The 14801-nt window shown below is 55.3% G+C and overlaps 1 protein-coding gene across 4 annotated transcripts in view; it reads left to right on the forward strand.

Annotated features, from left to right (window-relative positions):
- UNC5B (unc-5 netrin receptor B) overlaps positions 1-13168 on the forward strand; it is an 89621-nt gene extending 76453 nt beyond the window's left edge. For 3 of the 4 annotated variants that reach the window (XM_030798428.1, XM_030798429.1, XM_030798431.1), the window contains 9 exons: positions 1313-1507; positions 1830-2219; positions 2856-2943; positions 3795-3963; positions 4090-4323; positions 6192-6341; positions 6916-7080; positions 8244-8425; positions 9416-13168. In XM_030798428.1, coding sequence (XP_030654288.1) covers positions 1313-1507; positions 1830-2219; positions 2856-2943; positions 3795-3963; positions 4090-4323; positions 6192-6341; positions 6916-7080; positions 8244-8425; positions 9416-9581 — 1739 coding nt within the window. In that variant the 3' untranslated portion in view covers positions 9582-13168. The remainder of the gene's footprint in view (positions 1-1312; positions 1508-1829; positions 2220-2855; positions 2944-3794; positions 3964-4089; positions 4324-6191; positions 6342-6915; positions 7081-8243; positions 8426-9415) is intronic. The other variant, XM_030798430.1, reaches the window with a different exon arrangement.
- The last annotated feature ends 1633 nt before the right edge of the window (positions 13169-14801 follow it).

Below are 14801 nucleotides of genomic sequence, written 5' to 3' on the forward strand. Positions count from 1 at the left end.
GAGGCCCTCGGCCGAGCTCACTGGGGGTCGGGCTGGGGATGATTCGAGTGTAAATCCCCAGGCAAGTGGCCCCAGTGTTAGTGAGGGCATTAGGAGGCAGAGCCAAGCTGGGGGAACCATTTCTCTGCTGAATCAGGAGCCCAGCCCTGAGGGGTCCTCTGGGGAGCCCAAGAGTGAGGGCTGCTGAGGAGAGATACAGGGGGACAGAAGTCGGAAGTGGGCAGACATCCAGGGCTAGGAGCCATGCCCTGACTTGCTGAAAGCCTCAGGCTGACCCCAAGTGCAGGGTGTAGAGGAGTCCAGGCAGAGGAAGCAGGCCTGCTTCTCTGAGGGCCCCCCGGGGAGGGAGTGCGTGGACAGGTGCTTCTTGGAGCTCCCAAAGGAAGCAAGGGGAAGAGCAGCCATCTTGGCTGCCATTTTTGCTCTCCCTGAACTGGCCAGTGTGGAAGCCACCAGCCACATTCAGCTGTTTAAACTTATATTTAGCTTAATTAAAATTAAATAAATTTTTAAATTCAGTTCCTCAGTGGTACTGGCCACATTTGAGTTGTTCAGGAGCCATATGTGACTAGTGGCTGCATACGGGACAGTGCAGACATAGGATATTCCACCACTGTAGAAAGCTCCACCAGACAGCCCTGCTTCAGACCCTGCCACTTTGACCTTGAGGCTTGCTGCCTAGCCATGTTTGCCTGGGGGAGGAAAGTGTAGCCATGGGTTGCTTCCCTGGGCCCATCCTTCTCCCCATATGCTCACCTCTTCTCCACACCACATTGCTGTGCATCTCATTCCACTTCTTCAGCTCCCCGTCCCTCCACCTTCCACCCTCAGAGCATGGAATGGAAGAAGAGTTCAGAACAGCTACTTACAAAGATAACAGAGCCAGAAAAGCTTATCTATATACAAAGATAACAGAGCCAGGGCCTTTGGTCCTATGGAAATTGCTGCAGACTCAGAGGTTTCAACCCCAGCACTCATAGGGCAAATTATGTAGCCCCAGTGACTCTGAACCACAGACCCTCTCTCATCAGCAGCGAGCGATGAGTTAACACATGGCATGAACATGTTTGTTCTTTTGTTTCTCATGCCACAACTAGGAGGGCAGTAAGGCAGGGACTTCGAGCCCATTTTACCGATAGACAGGTTCAAGGCTAGCCCGAGGTTGCCAGCCTGTGTAGACGGGGCTCAGACTGGAACTCAGCACCGTGCTGGTTGGCCCTGGGCCCTGCCCTTTCCAGGGACCCAGGGCCTCCCTAATTCTCCCAGGGCCTGGTCTCTGTGCTGCCCCTCATGTGGTCCTCTGTCCCCGCAGTGCTGGAGGCCTCAGGGGATGCGGCGCTGTACGCGGGGCTCGTGGTGGCCGTCTTCGTGGTCGTGGCAATCCTCATGGCGGTGGGGGTGGTGGTGTACCGCCGCAACTGCCGTGACTTCGACACAGACATCACTGACTCATCTGCTGCCCTGACTGGTGGTTTCCACCCCGCCAACTTTAAGACGGCGAGGCCCAGTAAGAACTCGAGGATGTCTGGAGTGGTTGGCAGAGGCAGGATACCCAGAGGGCTCTGGTGGTACCCAGACCAGAGCCAGGCTCCTGACTCCCTCCCAGGGTTTTTGCAGAGTTTGCTCTAGAGATAACTATGTGGATGGGTATGGATTAGAGAACTACAGAGGAGGAAGGGAGTGACCCAGGCTGCGGGATTCCCAAAGCTTCCTGCAGCTGGCAACAATTGGGCCTTTCACAGCTGGACATTTGGGTGGGATTTTGCAGTGGGAGCTCGGCCAGTGAGCTGAGGCACAGCTGGGTCTGACTATAGCCCCCACTCCTGCAGGCAACCCCCAGCTCCTACACCCCTCTGTGCCTCCTGACCTGACAGCCAGCGCCGGCATCTACCGTGGACCCGTGTATGCCCTGCAGGACTCCACCGACAAGATCCCCATGACCAACTCTCCTCTGCTGGACCCCTTACCCAGCCTTAAGGTCAAGGTCTACAGCTCCAGCACCACAGGCTCTGGGCCAGGCCTGGCAGATGGGGCTGACCTGCTGGGGGTCTTGCCGCCTGGCACATACCCTAGCGATTTCGCCCGGGACACCCACTTCCTGCACCTGCGCAGTGCCAGCCTCGGCTCCCAGCAGCTCTTGGGCCTGCCCCGAGACCCAGGGAGCAGCGTCAGCAGCACCTTTGGCTGCCTGGGTGGGAGGCTCAGCATCCCCGGCACAGGTGAGCCCCTGCCCTGCTTGTGCTTCAGCCTGGCCTTAGCACCTCCTCTGTGGACTGCCCCAACACCCATCCAGCAGAAAATAGGGCTGCTCTAATCCCATCTCACAGATGGGGAAAGGGAGGCCTGGAGGCAGGAAGTGAGTATAAAATAGAGAGGTCTGACTAGAAAAGCTAGGCTTCAAGCCTGCCTGTGCCCTCACTAGGGCAGAGGAACCTTGGGCCAGCCACCTTCTAAGCTTCAGTGTCTCTGTTGTGTGAGAGAGAATAGTCCTACATAGTTCAGCAGACTTACAAAGCACTGTCCTAGAACTAGCAGCAGAGGGGCAGGGGCGCCCATTTTAGTTTGCAAAGCCAGCAATTAACAGCTTCACAGCATCATATGCTAAGCTAGGAGTACTTGGACCTCCAGACCCCATAGCAATGTCAGAGAACCCTGTCTTCCTAGACAAGCCAGCACTGGTCAGTGGCCTGGCCTCTGCTTGCATCCAGTCCCCAGACCCTCTCTTCCACCCCTGGCTGGAGACTACCTGGAGCTCAGGAGATATCTTTCTCTCCCAGCCCCAAGCTGGGGCCAACTTCCCAATCGCTTGTTCTCCTAAGCTCCTCGACTCCCTGCTGACCTCCCTCTCCCCCTAGGGGTCAGCTTGCTGGTGCCCAATGGAGCCATTCCCCAGGGCAAGTTCTACGAGATGTATCTACTCATCAACAAGGCAGAAAGTACCCTGTGAGTAGAGCCCCAGCCCCTGCTCCTTTGTCTTCCTCCCATCCCTTGCTGCCTGCCCACACATGGCTCCCCTTCTAAGCCTAATGCCAAGACCAAACAGTCCTCCAAGGAAAGCATTAATCTTACTGTGTCCGTATTTAAAACTTGCAGAACCAACACCGTAAATTGTAAAACTCAAAGGCAGTTGACAAGCTGGCTATAAGTATGACAAAGGGCTGAATATCCTTACTATGTAAAGAGATTTTGTAGATCAATAAGAAAAAATAAACATTTCACTGTGAAAATGGGCAAAGGATATGAACACGTGATTCACACACACTCTCTCACACAAACACACTGGCCAGTAGGTTATGAGAAAATGTTTAGTCTAATTTGCAGTCAGAGAAAACTAATGAAAACAACCACAAGGTATACTGGGATTGTTAAATTATTATTATTAAGGAATTTGCAAGGACCTTTTTCCAGATAATACCCTCTTGCTGGCAAGGGGGTGGGAACATGGCCTTCTGTGGCACGTGGGCGGGAGTATAGATTGGAACCAGCTCTCTGGAGGGCACTTTAGCGTGACCTATTGAAAACCTTCCAAGATTACACAACCTTGGAAAATTTAAGCCAGGAATTTTGAGCTATGATAATGTTGCAGTGGAATAGCAAAAATCTGGAAACAACCTCAAGGTTCATGCCATTTTCTTTGCCTACTTTGCCCCCATGACCTCTGGGAATGCAGAGCCCTGAGTGGCAAAGAGCTGCCCTCCACCTCCCGGGCCCTGGGCAGACTTGGGAGCCCAGCAGGAGCCTGCACCTTTGCTGAACTCTTCACTGCCTCTCTCCTACCCTGTGTCCTCCCCCAGCCCACTTTCAGAAGGGACCCAGACAGTATTGAGCCCCTCGGTGACCTGTGGACCCACAGGCCTCCTGCTGTGCCGCCCCGTCATCCTCACCATGCCCCACTGTGCCGAAGTCAGTGCCGGTGACTGGATCTTTCAGCTCAAGACCCAGGCCCACCAGGGCCACTGGGAGGTGAGGAACCAAGGTGAAGGCTGGCCCAGCTCTCCCAACCTGCCCAAGGAGGCAAAAGAAAGCCCTTTTCCTCTGGCCCAGCCTGAATAACCGTGATCACTATCCCACCCTTGCTGTCCCCTACAGGAGGTGGTGACCCTGGATGAGGAGACCCTGAACACACCCTGCTACTGCCAGCTGGAGCCCAGGGCCTGCCACATCCTGCTGGACCAGCTGGGCACCTACGTGTTCACGGGCGAGTCCTATTCCCGCTCAGCAGTCAAGCGGCTCCAGCTGGCCGTCTTCGCCCCCGCCCTCTGCACCTCCCTGGAGTACAGCCTCCGGGTCTACTGCCTGGAGGACACGCCTGTAGCACTCAAGGTAGGGCCAGCTGCAGGTGCCCACACAGCCCTGGCCGGCCAGCTGCATGATCCCTGCCAGCATCCCCCTCCCCAGGCTCATGGGCCCTCCCAGGAACCCCTCCCTGCCACCAGCCTTATTAGGTCCCGCATGCGGCCCTCACACACTGAAACAGCCTTGGGCACAGGGCCTGCCTCACCAAGATCCAGGTTAGAGGTGGGAGGCAGACCAGGGATCCCTGAAGGCTCTGATGGGGTCTGCCCCTAGACTGAGGGAGGATCAGACTGAGAGGGGTTTGGTGGGGAGGGTCTCTGAGAAGGCTGACACGTAGGAGTTTCAGCAGAAAGGAGTGAAGGGCATTCCAGACCGACAGAAATGACTGCGTTTCATAGGCGTTTCAGCATGACCGACTAAAAGGCATAGAGAATGTGTGAATGTGAGGGCGGGCGAGATGGGCAGCGCTCAGCTTCCCAGGAGCCTCAGGGCCCGTGCCAAGGAATTTGGAATCCACCCGGCAGGAAGGGGAGTGGACCTGGTAGACACCTGTTCACAGGTGCTCTTTAAAAGCCCCTGTGGCTATACTCGGGTGGGTAGATGAGAGGTGGAGAGGCCTGTTGGGAAGCTGGGGCCGGACCCTGGGCCACAGGGAGTGGCAGCAGCCGGGAGAGGTGGGGCTGGATGCTGCGTGTGCTCAGTCAAATGGACAGAACCAGTGACTAATGGGATGGGCAGTGGGAAGGGGAAGTTAAGGCTGACAGCCAGGCTCCTAGCATATGCAGAAGGATGGAGAGCAGTGCCCCAAGTGAAGTAAGGGTCATACGGATGAGGGGTGGTTGGGACAGGAGGGAGGGAAGGGGAAGGGAGGGTCTTTTAGCACCTAGAGCCTGACGATGGCAGGTATGGAGCCGTGTGTTAGCACCACTGTCCCCTGCCAGCCTCAGAGCCCTTGTGCATTCTCCCAAGTGCTCCTCCCATTCTCAGGAGCTCAGGCTCATCCTGATGTAACCCTGGAAGCATACAGACACTTGGCCGTGTGTGAGCCCCTTCCCCTCCCTCCTCCCATCTGCCCTCCTCAGCGCCTCCTGGTCCTTTCCCATGGCTCCATGCACCTTCCATTCCTGCTTCCTGGCCCCGTCCAGCTCCTTCATCTCCCAGGCTCATGGGACTTGTCCCAAAGCCCACACTGCAGACAACATAGGTGAAAGGCCCATGGGAGAAGGAGTGTCCCCTGCTGGGAGGACCCTGGCTTGAGATGCCAGTGGCCCTGTGATGGGTGGGAGATGCCTGGGAAGTGCTCCTGCAGCTGGATCTCTTGGTCCTGGGGCATTGGCTAATGGCCAGCTTTGGCCAGAGAGTGGTATAGAAATCAAGAGAGAAGTTACCAGGTTTGAGCCTGATGGCATTCTTTGTTATTCAACCCTCCATCCATTATCCATCCATCTGTCCATCTGTTCATCCATCCGTCTTTCTGTTCATCTGACCATATACCCATTCAGTCAGCAGCCCATCTGTTTACCCGATCATTGCTCGTCTATCCATTCATCTTTTCTTCCATCTTTCTATTCATACACCCATCCTTGTATATCCATCTGTTTATTCATCTGTCTATCTTTCTAGCCATCAATCCATTTATCCATCCATCTGTCCATTTATTAGTTTCTCTAGCCATACGGTCATCTATAGATTCATTCATCTAGTCATCTTTCCCACTGTCTGTCCATCTATCCATCATCCATTCATCTTCTCACACCATAAGCCCTCTGTGAGCTCTTGCAGATGCCCAGCCATGCACTCAGATGGGCTCCTGCCCCCTGCCCCGTAGAGTGCAGCAGAAGAGGCCCATCAGCCAAGTGTGATGGGTTCCCCTTCCCCATGCCCCTGGCCCACAGGAGGTGCTGGAGCTGGAGCGGACTCTGGGCGGCTACTTGGTGGAGGAGCCGAAACCCCTGGTGTTCAAGGACAGTTACCACAACCTGCGCCTCTCCCTCCATGACCTCCCCCATGCCCATTGGAGGAGCAAGCTGCTGGCCAAATACCAGGTGAGGGCTGGGCTGATGGATGGGGAGGGGCACCACTTAAGGGCTGCCTGGGAAGACCAGCTCCCTCCCGGGCCCTGTCTCCTGGCTCTGTCCTGTGGCCTTACCCCTCCCTGGGTCTCTCACTGTCTCTGTCTCCTCCCACCCCCGTCTCTAGGCTCCCAGCCATCTCCAGGCACGTCCCCAAATTCAGGGCAATGGGCAGCCACATGCACACTTCTGCCCTGTCACACCCTCACACGCACAGACGCCTATGCCCTTCATCCTCACAGAGGCTCCCCCTCTTCAGGGCATGCCCGCTGCCCACCCAGCAGCACCTGAGACCACAAGGCCCCCCAGCCCCTGACACACACACACCTGTGCCTTTCCCTCCCCACCTACCCACCTTCAGCTCCCTTCTGGAACTGAGGGCCTGACACCAACTCAGCTGGCTAGCTTAGGGCACTTGACCCCTCCCCATCTGGGTGGAGAGGCCTGAACTGCCCCCCGAAGCTCCCAACCCTCCCTGAGCCTCCATTTCCATGAGGATAGGGCAGGCTGGCCTCGCCTGCCTGGTCCTGACCCCCTCCTCCTGCAGGAGATCCCCTTCTATCACATCTGGAGTGGCAGCCAGAAGGCCCTCCACTGCACTTTCACCCTGGAGAGGCACAGCGTGGCCTCCACAGAGCTCACCTGCAAGATCTGCGTGCGGCAAGTGGAAGGGGAGGGCCAGATATTCCAGCTGCACACCACTGTGGCAGAGGTGAGGGAAGTGGGGGCCACATATTCCAGCTGCACACCACACTGGTGGAGGTGAGGGAAGTGGGGGCCACATATTCCAGCTGCACACCACACTGGCGGAGGTGAGGGAAGGGGGGCCACATATTCCAGCTGCACACCACACTGGCGGAGGTGAGGGAAGTGGGGGCAGATATTCCAGCTTCACACCACACTGGTGGAGGTGAGGGAAGGGGGGGCCACATATTCCAGCTGCACACCACACTGGTGGAGGTGAGGGAAGGGTGGGGCAGATATTCCAGCTGCACACCACACTGGCGGAGGTGAGGGAAGGGCGGCCAGATAGTCCAGCTGCACACCACGCTGGTGGAGGTGAGGGCCAGAGGACACCTCTAGGGTTTGGGGCTGGGCTGCAGCACACAGACCCCTGTAGTTCCCTCTCACCTCCCAAGTCTGAGCAGGGATTTGGTCACGTTTGTCTAACAAGCGTCATTTATTGATTGAGTGCCATTCATATGCTTGGCGTATACCAGAAAACTTACATGATCTCACTAAATCTTCACGAGCACCGGAAGATGCATGACAGATATGATCCCCACCTGGGAGGTGAGAAAGTAGGTTTTAGGAAGGGCAAGGATTTGCACACAGTACATCAATGGCAAGACTGGATTCGAACCCAAGTTGATGCAAGGACCAGGCCTATGGTTCTCAACCATTAAAAATCCGGATTGAGATTTAAAAACCCAGGCCACCCAGGGCGGCAACACTAGATCCTCCTCTTGGGGCATTGTAAAGAGCACTGGATACAGGTCTGGACCCAGGTCTGCTACTAACTTGGCATATGGCCATGAGCAAGCCACTCCCCTTTTCTAGACTTCACTTTCCACCTGTACAAGTGGGTGCATGTGGATTAGACTGTGGCTGGGGCTCCTTGGGGCTTCCTAACTATGAGGCTGCATCTGCATTTGCCTGGGGCTTTAGGTAAGCATGGTGCACCCCCTGAGGCCTGAAGGGTGGCCATGCAGGCCTTGCCCTTTGGAACCGACCCTTCAAGGGAGAAGCCCCTGCCTGAACAGTGGGAGTCTGTCCAGAGGAGGTGGGAGTGACTCAAGGCTCAATGAGCTCACAGTCCAAGGGGAGAGAGGCCCAGCGCTGTGCCTCTCTCACTCTTGGCCCCCGCCCTTGCAGACACCTGCTGGCTCCCTGGACACTCTCTGCTCTGCCCCTGGCAGCACCATCACCACCCAGCTGGGACCTTATGCCTTCAAGATCCCGCTGTCCATCCGCCAGAAGATATGCAACAGCCTAGATGCCCCCAACTCACGGGGCAATGACTGGCGGATGTTAGCGCAGAAGCTCTCCATGGACCGGTGAGTATCCCAAACCACAGCCCATCCCCATCTGCCTTCGTCCTCAAGGTCTCACAGGGGCAGGCAGGGCAGGCAGCCTGACAGCCAAGACCATCTGCCAGACCAGCTGCCCTTTTGCCACCATTTGTGGCAAATCAGGAACTCAGGATTGGATATGCAAAGTTCAAGAATACTGCTCCCTTGAGGAGCATCATGCTCAGAGCACTGATCCTCAAGCCAGGCAGACTCTCAGACCCTGCTCTTTTCCCATTGTGTGGGGATAATGCTCCACCTGCCCATCTCACGGAACAGCAGGAGACTCAAAGCCAGGGCATCAGCTCGGTGCTGTCATTGTCAGCACCTGGTATCTAGGACACAGAATGTGCTCCGGAGATGCTTGCTGACCGACCAAGATACACTTTGGCGTCAAAACTCCTTTGGAGAACTTCCAATGCTGGATAAATATAAGGCCAATGATAATAAATATTATACTTATTGAAAGATGTGTAATAAATCTGCATTGAGCAGATGCTTTAGATAAGACATTTTACTAGAAATGAATAGGACTAACAAAGATGGCTAAGGCTTTGTTCCTCCTATCAGGGGAGTTCATGGGAGCAGGAGGGAACACAGGTGGGAGGAATGACCACATGCTAGACGTGGTCATTCTCTCTTGGGGCCAGTGTCTTTCAATGATAATAACGATGATGATGAACAAGATGGTTACATGCTAGAGACAACGCTAGACCCTTACTTTATATGATCTTAGATCTTACTGAGAGGTAACTGGCATTGTTCCCATTTTAGAGACAAAGAGACTGAGATTCTGAGCCATAGGTTCTGACTTGCCCAGAGCCACACAGACTGCAGCACAGTAGCTGGAATTCAGACCCAGGACAGTGGGACACCAAAGCTCACAGCCTTCCCACTTCCCCTTGTGCCCCTTCACCCCCAGGCTCCGGGGAGGGGCTAAGTGCTTGGGAACCTCAGTGCCCTCCTTCCCTCTGCCAGGTACCTGAATTACTTTGCCACCAAAGCGAGCCCCACGGGTGTGATCCTGGACCTCTGGGAAGCTCTGCAGCAAGACGATGGGGACCTCAACAGCCTGGCGAGTGCCTTGGAGGAGATGGGCAAGAGTGAGATGCTGGTGGCTGTGGCCACCGACGGGGACTGCTGAGCCTCCTGGGACAGCGGGCTGGCAGGGACTGGCAGGAGGCAGGTGCAGGGAGGCCCGGGGCAGCCTCCTGATGGGGATGTTTGGCCTCTGCTTCCTCCCAGTTCACAGCCAGAGTTGCCTCTCCTCCTCTTCCCCAATCCCCAGACCATGACCAGCCTTAGAAAATCCATGTACTCTGTTGTTAGAGGGCCCAGAGTTCCTTCTCCATCCCTATTCTCTCTTTCTTGGCCTGAGATCTCTGTGCAGGAACCAAGATGGGGCTGAAGCCTCTGGAGGCAGTTGGTTGGGGGCAGGCAGGATGCCCTCCCTCCACCCGCCCCCCCTCAGCCTGGTAACTTCTGGGTTCCATGGGTTTTAGTTCTGTTCTTCGTTTTCTTCCTCCGTTATTGATTTCTCCTTTCTCCCTAAGCCCCCTTCTGCTTCCACGCCCTTTTCCTCTTTGAAGAGTCAAGTACAATTCAGACAAACTGCTTTCTCCTGTCCAAAAGCAAAAAGGCAAAGGAAAGAAAGAAAGCTTCAGACCGCTAATACGGCTCAAAGAAGAAGAAAAACACCAAAACCACAAGGGAAAAGAAAAACCCAGTTTCTTAGGAAACGCAAATGATTTATTATCCAGATTATTTGGATAAGTCCTTTTTAAGAAAAAAAAAAAAGAAAATGAAAAACAACACACAAAAAAATAGAAAACTCTTTTCTTGAGTGTGGATGAGAATGGGCACGCTCACACTTCTGGCCAGGAGTGAATGTGCCTGTGTGTGTGTGTGTGTGTGTGTGTGTATACATGTATGCGTGTGCATTGAGGAGAGAGAGACTGAACAGAGAGTACTTTGCTGCTAACGAATCCATCTTGGACTAAATTCTGACAAGGTCTCAGTTTCCCCAGTTGTGCAGGGAGTAGGTCAGACAGGGTTTTCACTGTCTAGATTTAGCTGGTTAGATTTTCCTCTAAAATCTTAAGCAGATGCTGCATCCATAAAGCCAAGAAGTGCTGAGGGCTGGAGTGGGTGAGCCCTCCCTCCCACAGCCCCAGGGAGATACGTCTGGACTCCTGGGAATCTGGATTAAGAAAGTTGGGATGAAAGAGGTAGACTGCTCAGGCCAGCTGTGAGCCAGGGAGAATGTTCCAGTCTGGTTTTGGTCTGGTGGCGCGTAGAAAGGGATGTGGCCCAGAAGTGGGACTCAAACAGAGAGATGAAGTAGGGGAGGACAGTCCTCCACGGGCATCTCTCTCCTGGGGGCTGGATAGCTTTACCCTAGGGTGGAGCCAGCCCTGACACCCTCATCCCCTCCTCAGCCCAGCAGCCTCTAAAGCAGCGTGGTGCTCTCTTGATGGCCAGGAATCCAGAATCTACCCTTCCCCAGCCTTGGTTTCTCCTTCTGTAAAGCAGAGTGAGGGCTGAGAAGTCTTCTCTAGCTGCAGAAGCCTGAGCTTCCCAGTGTCAGTCAGCTCTGCGACGTGGGAGGCTTGGAGGAGGGTGGCCTGGCTGTGCTTTGCATGCCCAGGAGTGGAGGAGGAGGCTGAGGAGCTGGTTTCTCAGCTCTGATCTCCACAGGCACCTCCTATAACCCTCCTCTCACCCACCCCACTACAGTCTGGGAGATCTGAAATAACCTTTCCCAGTGGGCGGGGTTGCCAGGGTTGAGGGGACGGCACACACCACTCCCACCCAACCTGTTCCAGGGGCCTGCATGGCACAGGATGAATCCCTGCCCTGTGCAGCTGCCTGGCAGTGGCTGGGACAAGGATCTTGCAGCCAGCACAGAGGCCTCATCAAAGGCCTCTCCCTCTTGGCACTCCAGGCAAGGCAGATGCCAGGTTCCCCAACACCTCCAGGCTGTGACCCTAGGGCGTGAGCCAGCAGGCCTCTGAGCAGCCACTGGGACCCGTCTCAGCACATCCTGGCCTTTGAAAGTCTGGTATCCTGAGAGAAGGGCAGGTTTTAGGGCCGCAGTTCCAGCCAGCATCCCCAGCCTGGCTTCCCTGCCATGGACTCAATAGCTCGTGGGGCTTCTTACCACCCACCAGCTCCGCTGGGGTGCGGCCTGGCTGTGGGCAGAGGAGGACTTGCCTGGAGATTTGAGAGGAGATTCCTTCTACCAGGGCTGCTGAGGGGCCAGGCCTGCATCAGGGGCTGGGCCCGGAGGCTGAGACTAAGGCTCTCGACCCTGGTGCCTCCATGTGGATGCTGCCTTGGACAAAGGCAGTGAGCCTTCCCTGCCGAAGTGCCCGTCCCATGGGCTCACCCTCACTGGTCACTGTTAGCCCATGAACACGTGTGGGCCTCAGTCATGTGGCTTTGAGGGCAATCTGACCAGGCTAGACCACATGTGCCGTGACAGGGGGTGCCATTCCCCTCACAGGCTCTAATGTGCCCACATGCAGCCTGGCAGTCCAAAGACCAAGAATCAAGATGCAAATCTGCCACTAAACTGCTGTGCGACTTCAGGCATATCACTGCCTTTTCTGGGCTTCAGTGTCCTTTTCATACCTAGAAGGCTGCGGTCTGAGGCTCTTTGGGTTCAGACACACTGTTCTAGGCTTCTGTAGGGGACCCTGTGATCTGCTGTGCCCCTCCTCCCTGTTCTTTTCTGTCCTCCCCGCCCCACCCTCAGAAGCTGCTTGCTCTGCCCCCAGGACAGGAGCTTGACGGATGAGCTGCAGCCAGCCACCCAGGTGCCATTTCCAGTCTGACTTCCGGAAATGTGCACCATGTCCTAGAGCACAGACCCATTGGCTGGAGCCTCCTGGGAGGGTTCAAACCGTCCAGCTCTATGAGAAATGCCCAGAAAGGCTTTGCCGACTCCATCCGTCTGTGGAGGCTGCCTGCCTCCGGGGTGGGATCGGTGGTTTCTCCTCTAATTCAGACCCAAGAGGTAGCCCCAGAGGGCATGTACCTGGTGGGAAGCAGCTCAGGTACCCTTGGGGGTTGCAGGGCCCTTACGCAGGTGTTTCTATCTCTCTCTTTTTTGGGGTGCGTGTGTGCTGCGCGTGTGCGTGCCTGTGCTTTTCTCTGTGGGCACATCAGGGTGCCCCTCAGAGAACACGTGCACGTGTCCCCACCTGAGCAAGTGTGTGTGTGTGTGCTCCTCTTTGCGTCCCAGGTTTGGACGTCTAGAGTTTGGTGTGCCTGTCTTCTGCCCTCCCTGAGCCCACAGGGTCAGTCAGCGTATCTTCTACGTGCCTCTCCCTCTGCCTTCTCTCACAGTGCCCCCGGCTCCAGAGCTCAGGGGTAGGGGTTCTGCTGAGGGTACAGGGGATCCTCCTCATCTCCTGGACCCTCCAGGGCACTCTGGTCCCTATTCCCCAGCTCCTAGGCAGCTGAGCCGGGTCCCTTAGGGGAGGTGACCAGGAGCTTCGGTGCAGGGAGCTCTTGGTGGGGCAAAGGGCTGGACCCCTGCCAGGTCTGTGGACATGGTTATATGCCCGGGAGGGGGTGGTGCAGGGCCCCAGGGATGGCCCCCAATCCCACCTCTGTTTATTCTGTAAACTACAACCTACAAATAACCTTTAGCATTCCTATTGTAACAAAATTAATTTTTATGAAATAAATTATATTTCCTAGTCTAATAAAATCCGGGTTGCATTTGGCTGTCTTCTTGTTGGTAATTGGGAATGACTCCGTTGCTTTTCTCAAAATTCCATGGAAGGTGGAGGTGTCACTGTCAGTTCAGAGCTATCTGACCCCCAGGAGACGAACAAGCCCAACTGCCTCATTTTACAGAAGGGAAAACTGGCTCAGAGAGGGGTAAGGACTTCCCTAGAGTCACACAGCAAGGAGGAGCCCGTGGTCCATCTGGATCCCGGTCCTTGTGCATCTGGATCTGTTCAGGAGTTTGTCGTGAGAGTCTGCCAGGGGCTAGGTAATGGGTGAGAGGGATGACACAGAGATGAAGCCCCAGCATCCCTGTCTGTCTCTGAGGAGTTCAGAAGGGGGCATCCCCAAGGGTGCTGAGGCTGTGAGGTCAGTTCAGAAACCTCACCTAGGATATATGACTATTGTGCAGGCTGAAAGGGAGTGGTGGGCAGGTTGGGATCATATGACTCCGCCCCAGGCTGCCAGGCATGGTTGGGCAGGTAACGCACTGGGCAAGAGTACCATATCTAAAGGGGAGGGGTGGCTCCATTCCCATGTATGTTGCAGATTTGTGTATTTGCTGAGATGTTTCCAGCAGATGGCAGTAAAGGGTCTTGTGCTAATAAAAGCAGTACCTTGCTATTGAGGAGAGGGTGCCTTATTCTCATGTGCACAGACGTGCTGTAAGAAGACTGGCAAGGGTCCCATTTCAGCTGGTCCCCTCCACCCTGTGGACCTCGTCTTTCCCTTTATGCGTTGAGTCTGGCCTGAGAATTTCCCAGCATGGATTGCCTGCTCCATGAGTAGATTCTGTGGTGTCTTAAGTTTGGGGTGAGAGCACCCCCTGGCCCCATCTTGGACAGTCATGTTGCCCAATCAGCGTGTTAAAGGCTCTGAAAAGCCCTGCAGGAAGCAGCTGGTCTCATATTAACACAGACATCCCGGATAGATTTGGCCTTGGAACTTGTTTTCACAGCCTGAGCATGTGGTGCCTATAGGCCCTGCCAGCCCTGACTTTCTGGGACCTGTGGCTCTGGGTTCTATGTGGCTGTATCACCTAGCTGTCCCCCTTGGAGTGGGGAGCACCTCTGGGCTGGGTCTGAGACTGAAAGTTACCAAGACAAGAGAAAACCCACGTCTGTCCTCTGGTGGAGGAGGTGGGGCAGGCAGGGCACAATGGCACCCACCTGCACGCAGACCCCCAGGCTCAGATCATCATCTTTCCCCGGGGACCCAGAAGACTTGGAGCAGTCACATTCAGCATGACCTTCCTAGCAGAGATTATTTGGGGGTAAGGATTTATAAGGGAGAAGAAAAGGAAAGGGACAGCTTCATGAGGATGGGGGGTGAAGGGAGGGATACAGGGGGCGGGCAGCAGCCCAGCTAAGGGGTGGGCAGAGCCAGGTGTAAGGCAGCTATTTCATGCAAGTAGCCCCCACAAGCAGGCAGACAGTCTGGGGTCTCCCAGGAGTCAAGGCGACCCATTTAAACTTCATTCTCTACCTGCCACTGTCCCTTGGAATCTCACCTAAAATCAGGTTGGGCAGCAGGTGGGGTGCAAAGAGTTCTAGTCCTGAAGGTAGGGGTCCTGGGTCCCAGCCCTGATGCTGTGGAGTCACTATCCTTCCCTGAGCCTCAGCTTCTC

This window comes from Nomascus leucogenys, chromosome 18, assembly GCF_006542625.1.
Source record: "Nomascus leucogenys isolate Asia chromosome 18, Asia_NLE_v1, whole genome shotgun sequence".
In the NCBI taxonomy this organism is placed as follows: Eukaryota; Metazoa; Chordata; class Mammalia; order Primates; family Hylobatidae; genus Nomascus; species Nomascus leucogenys.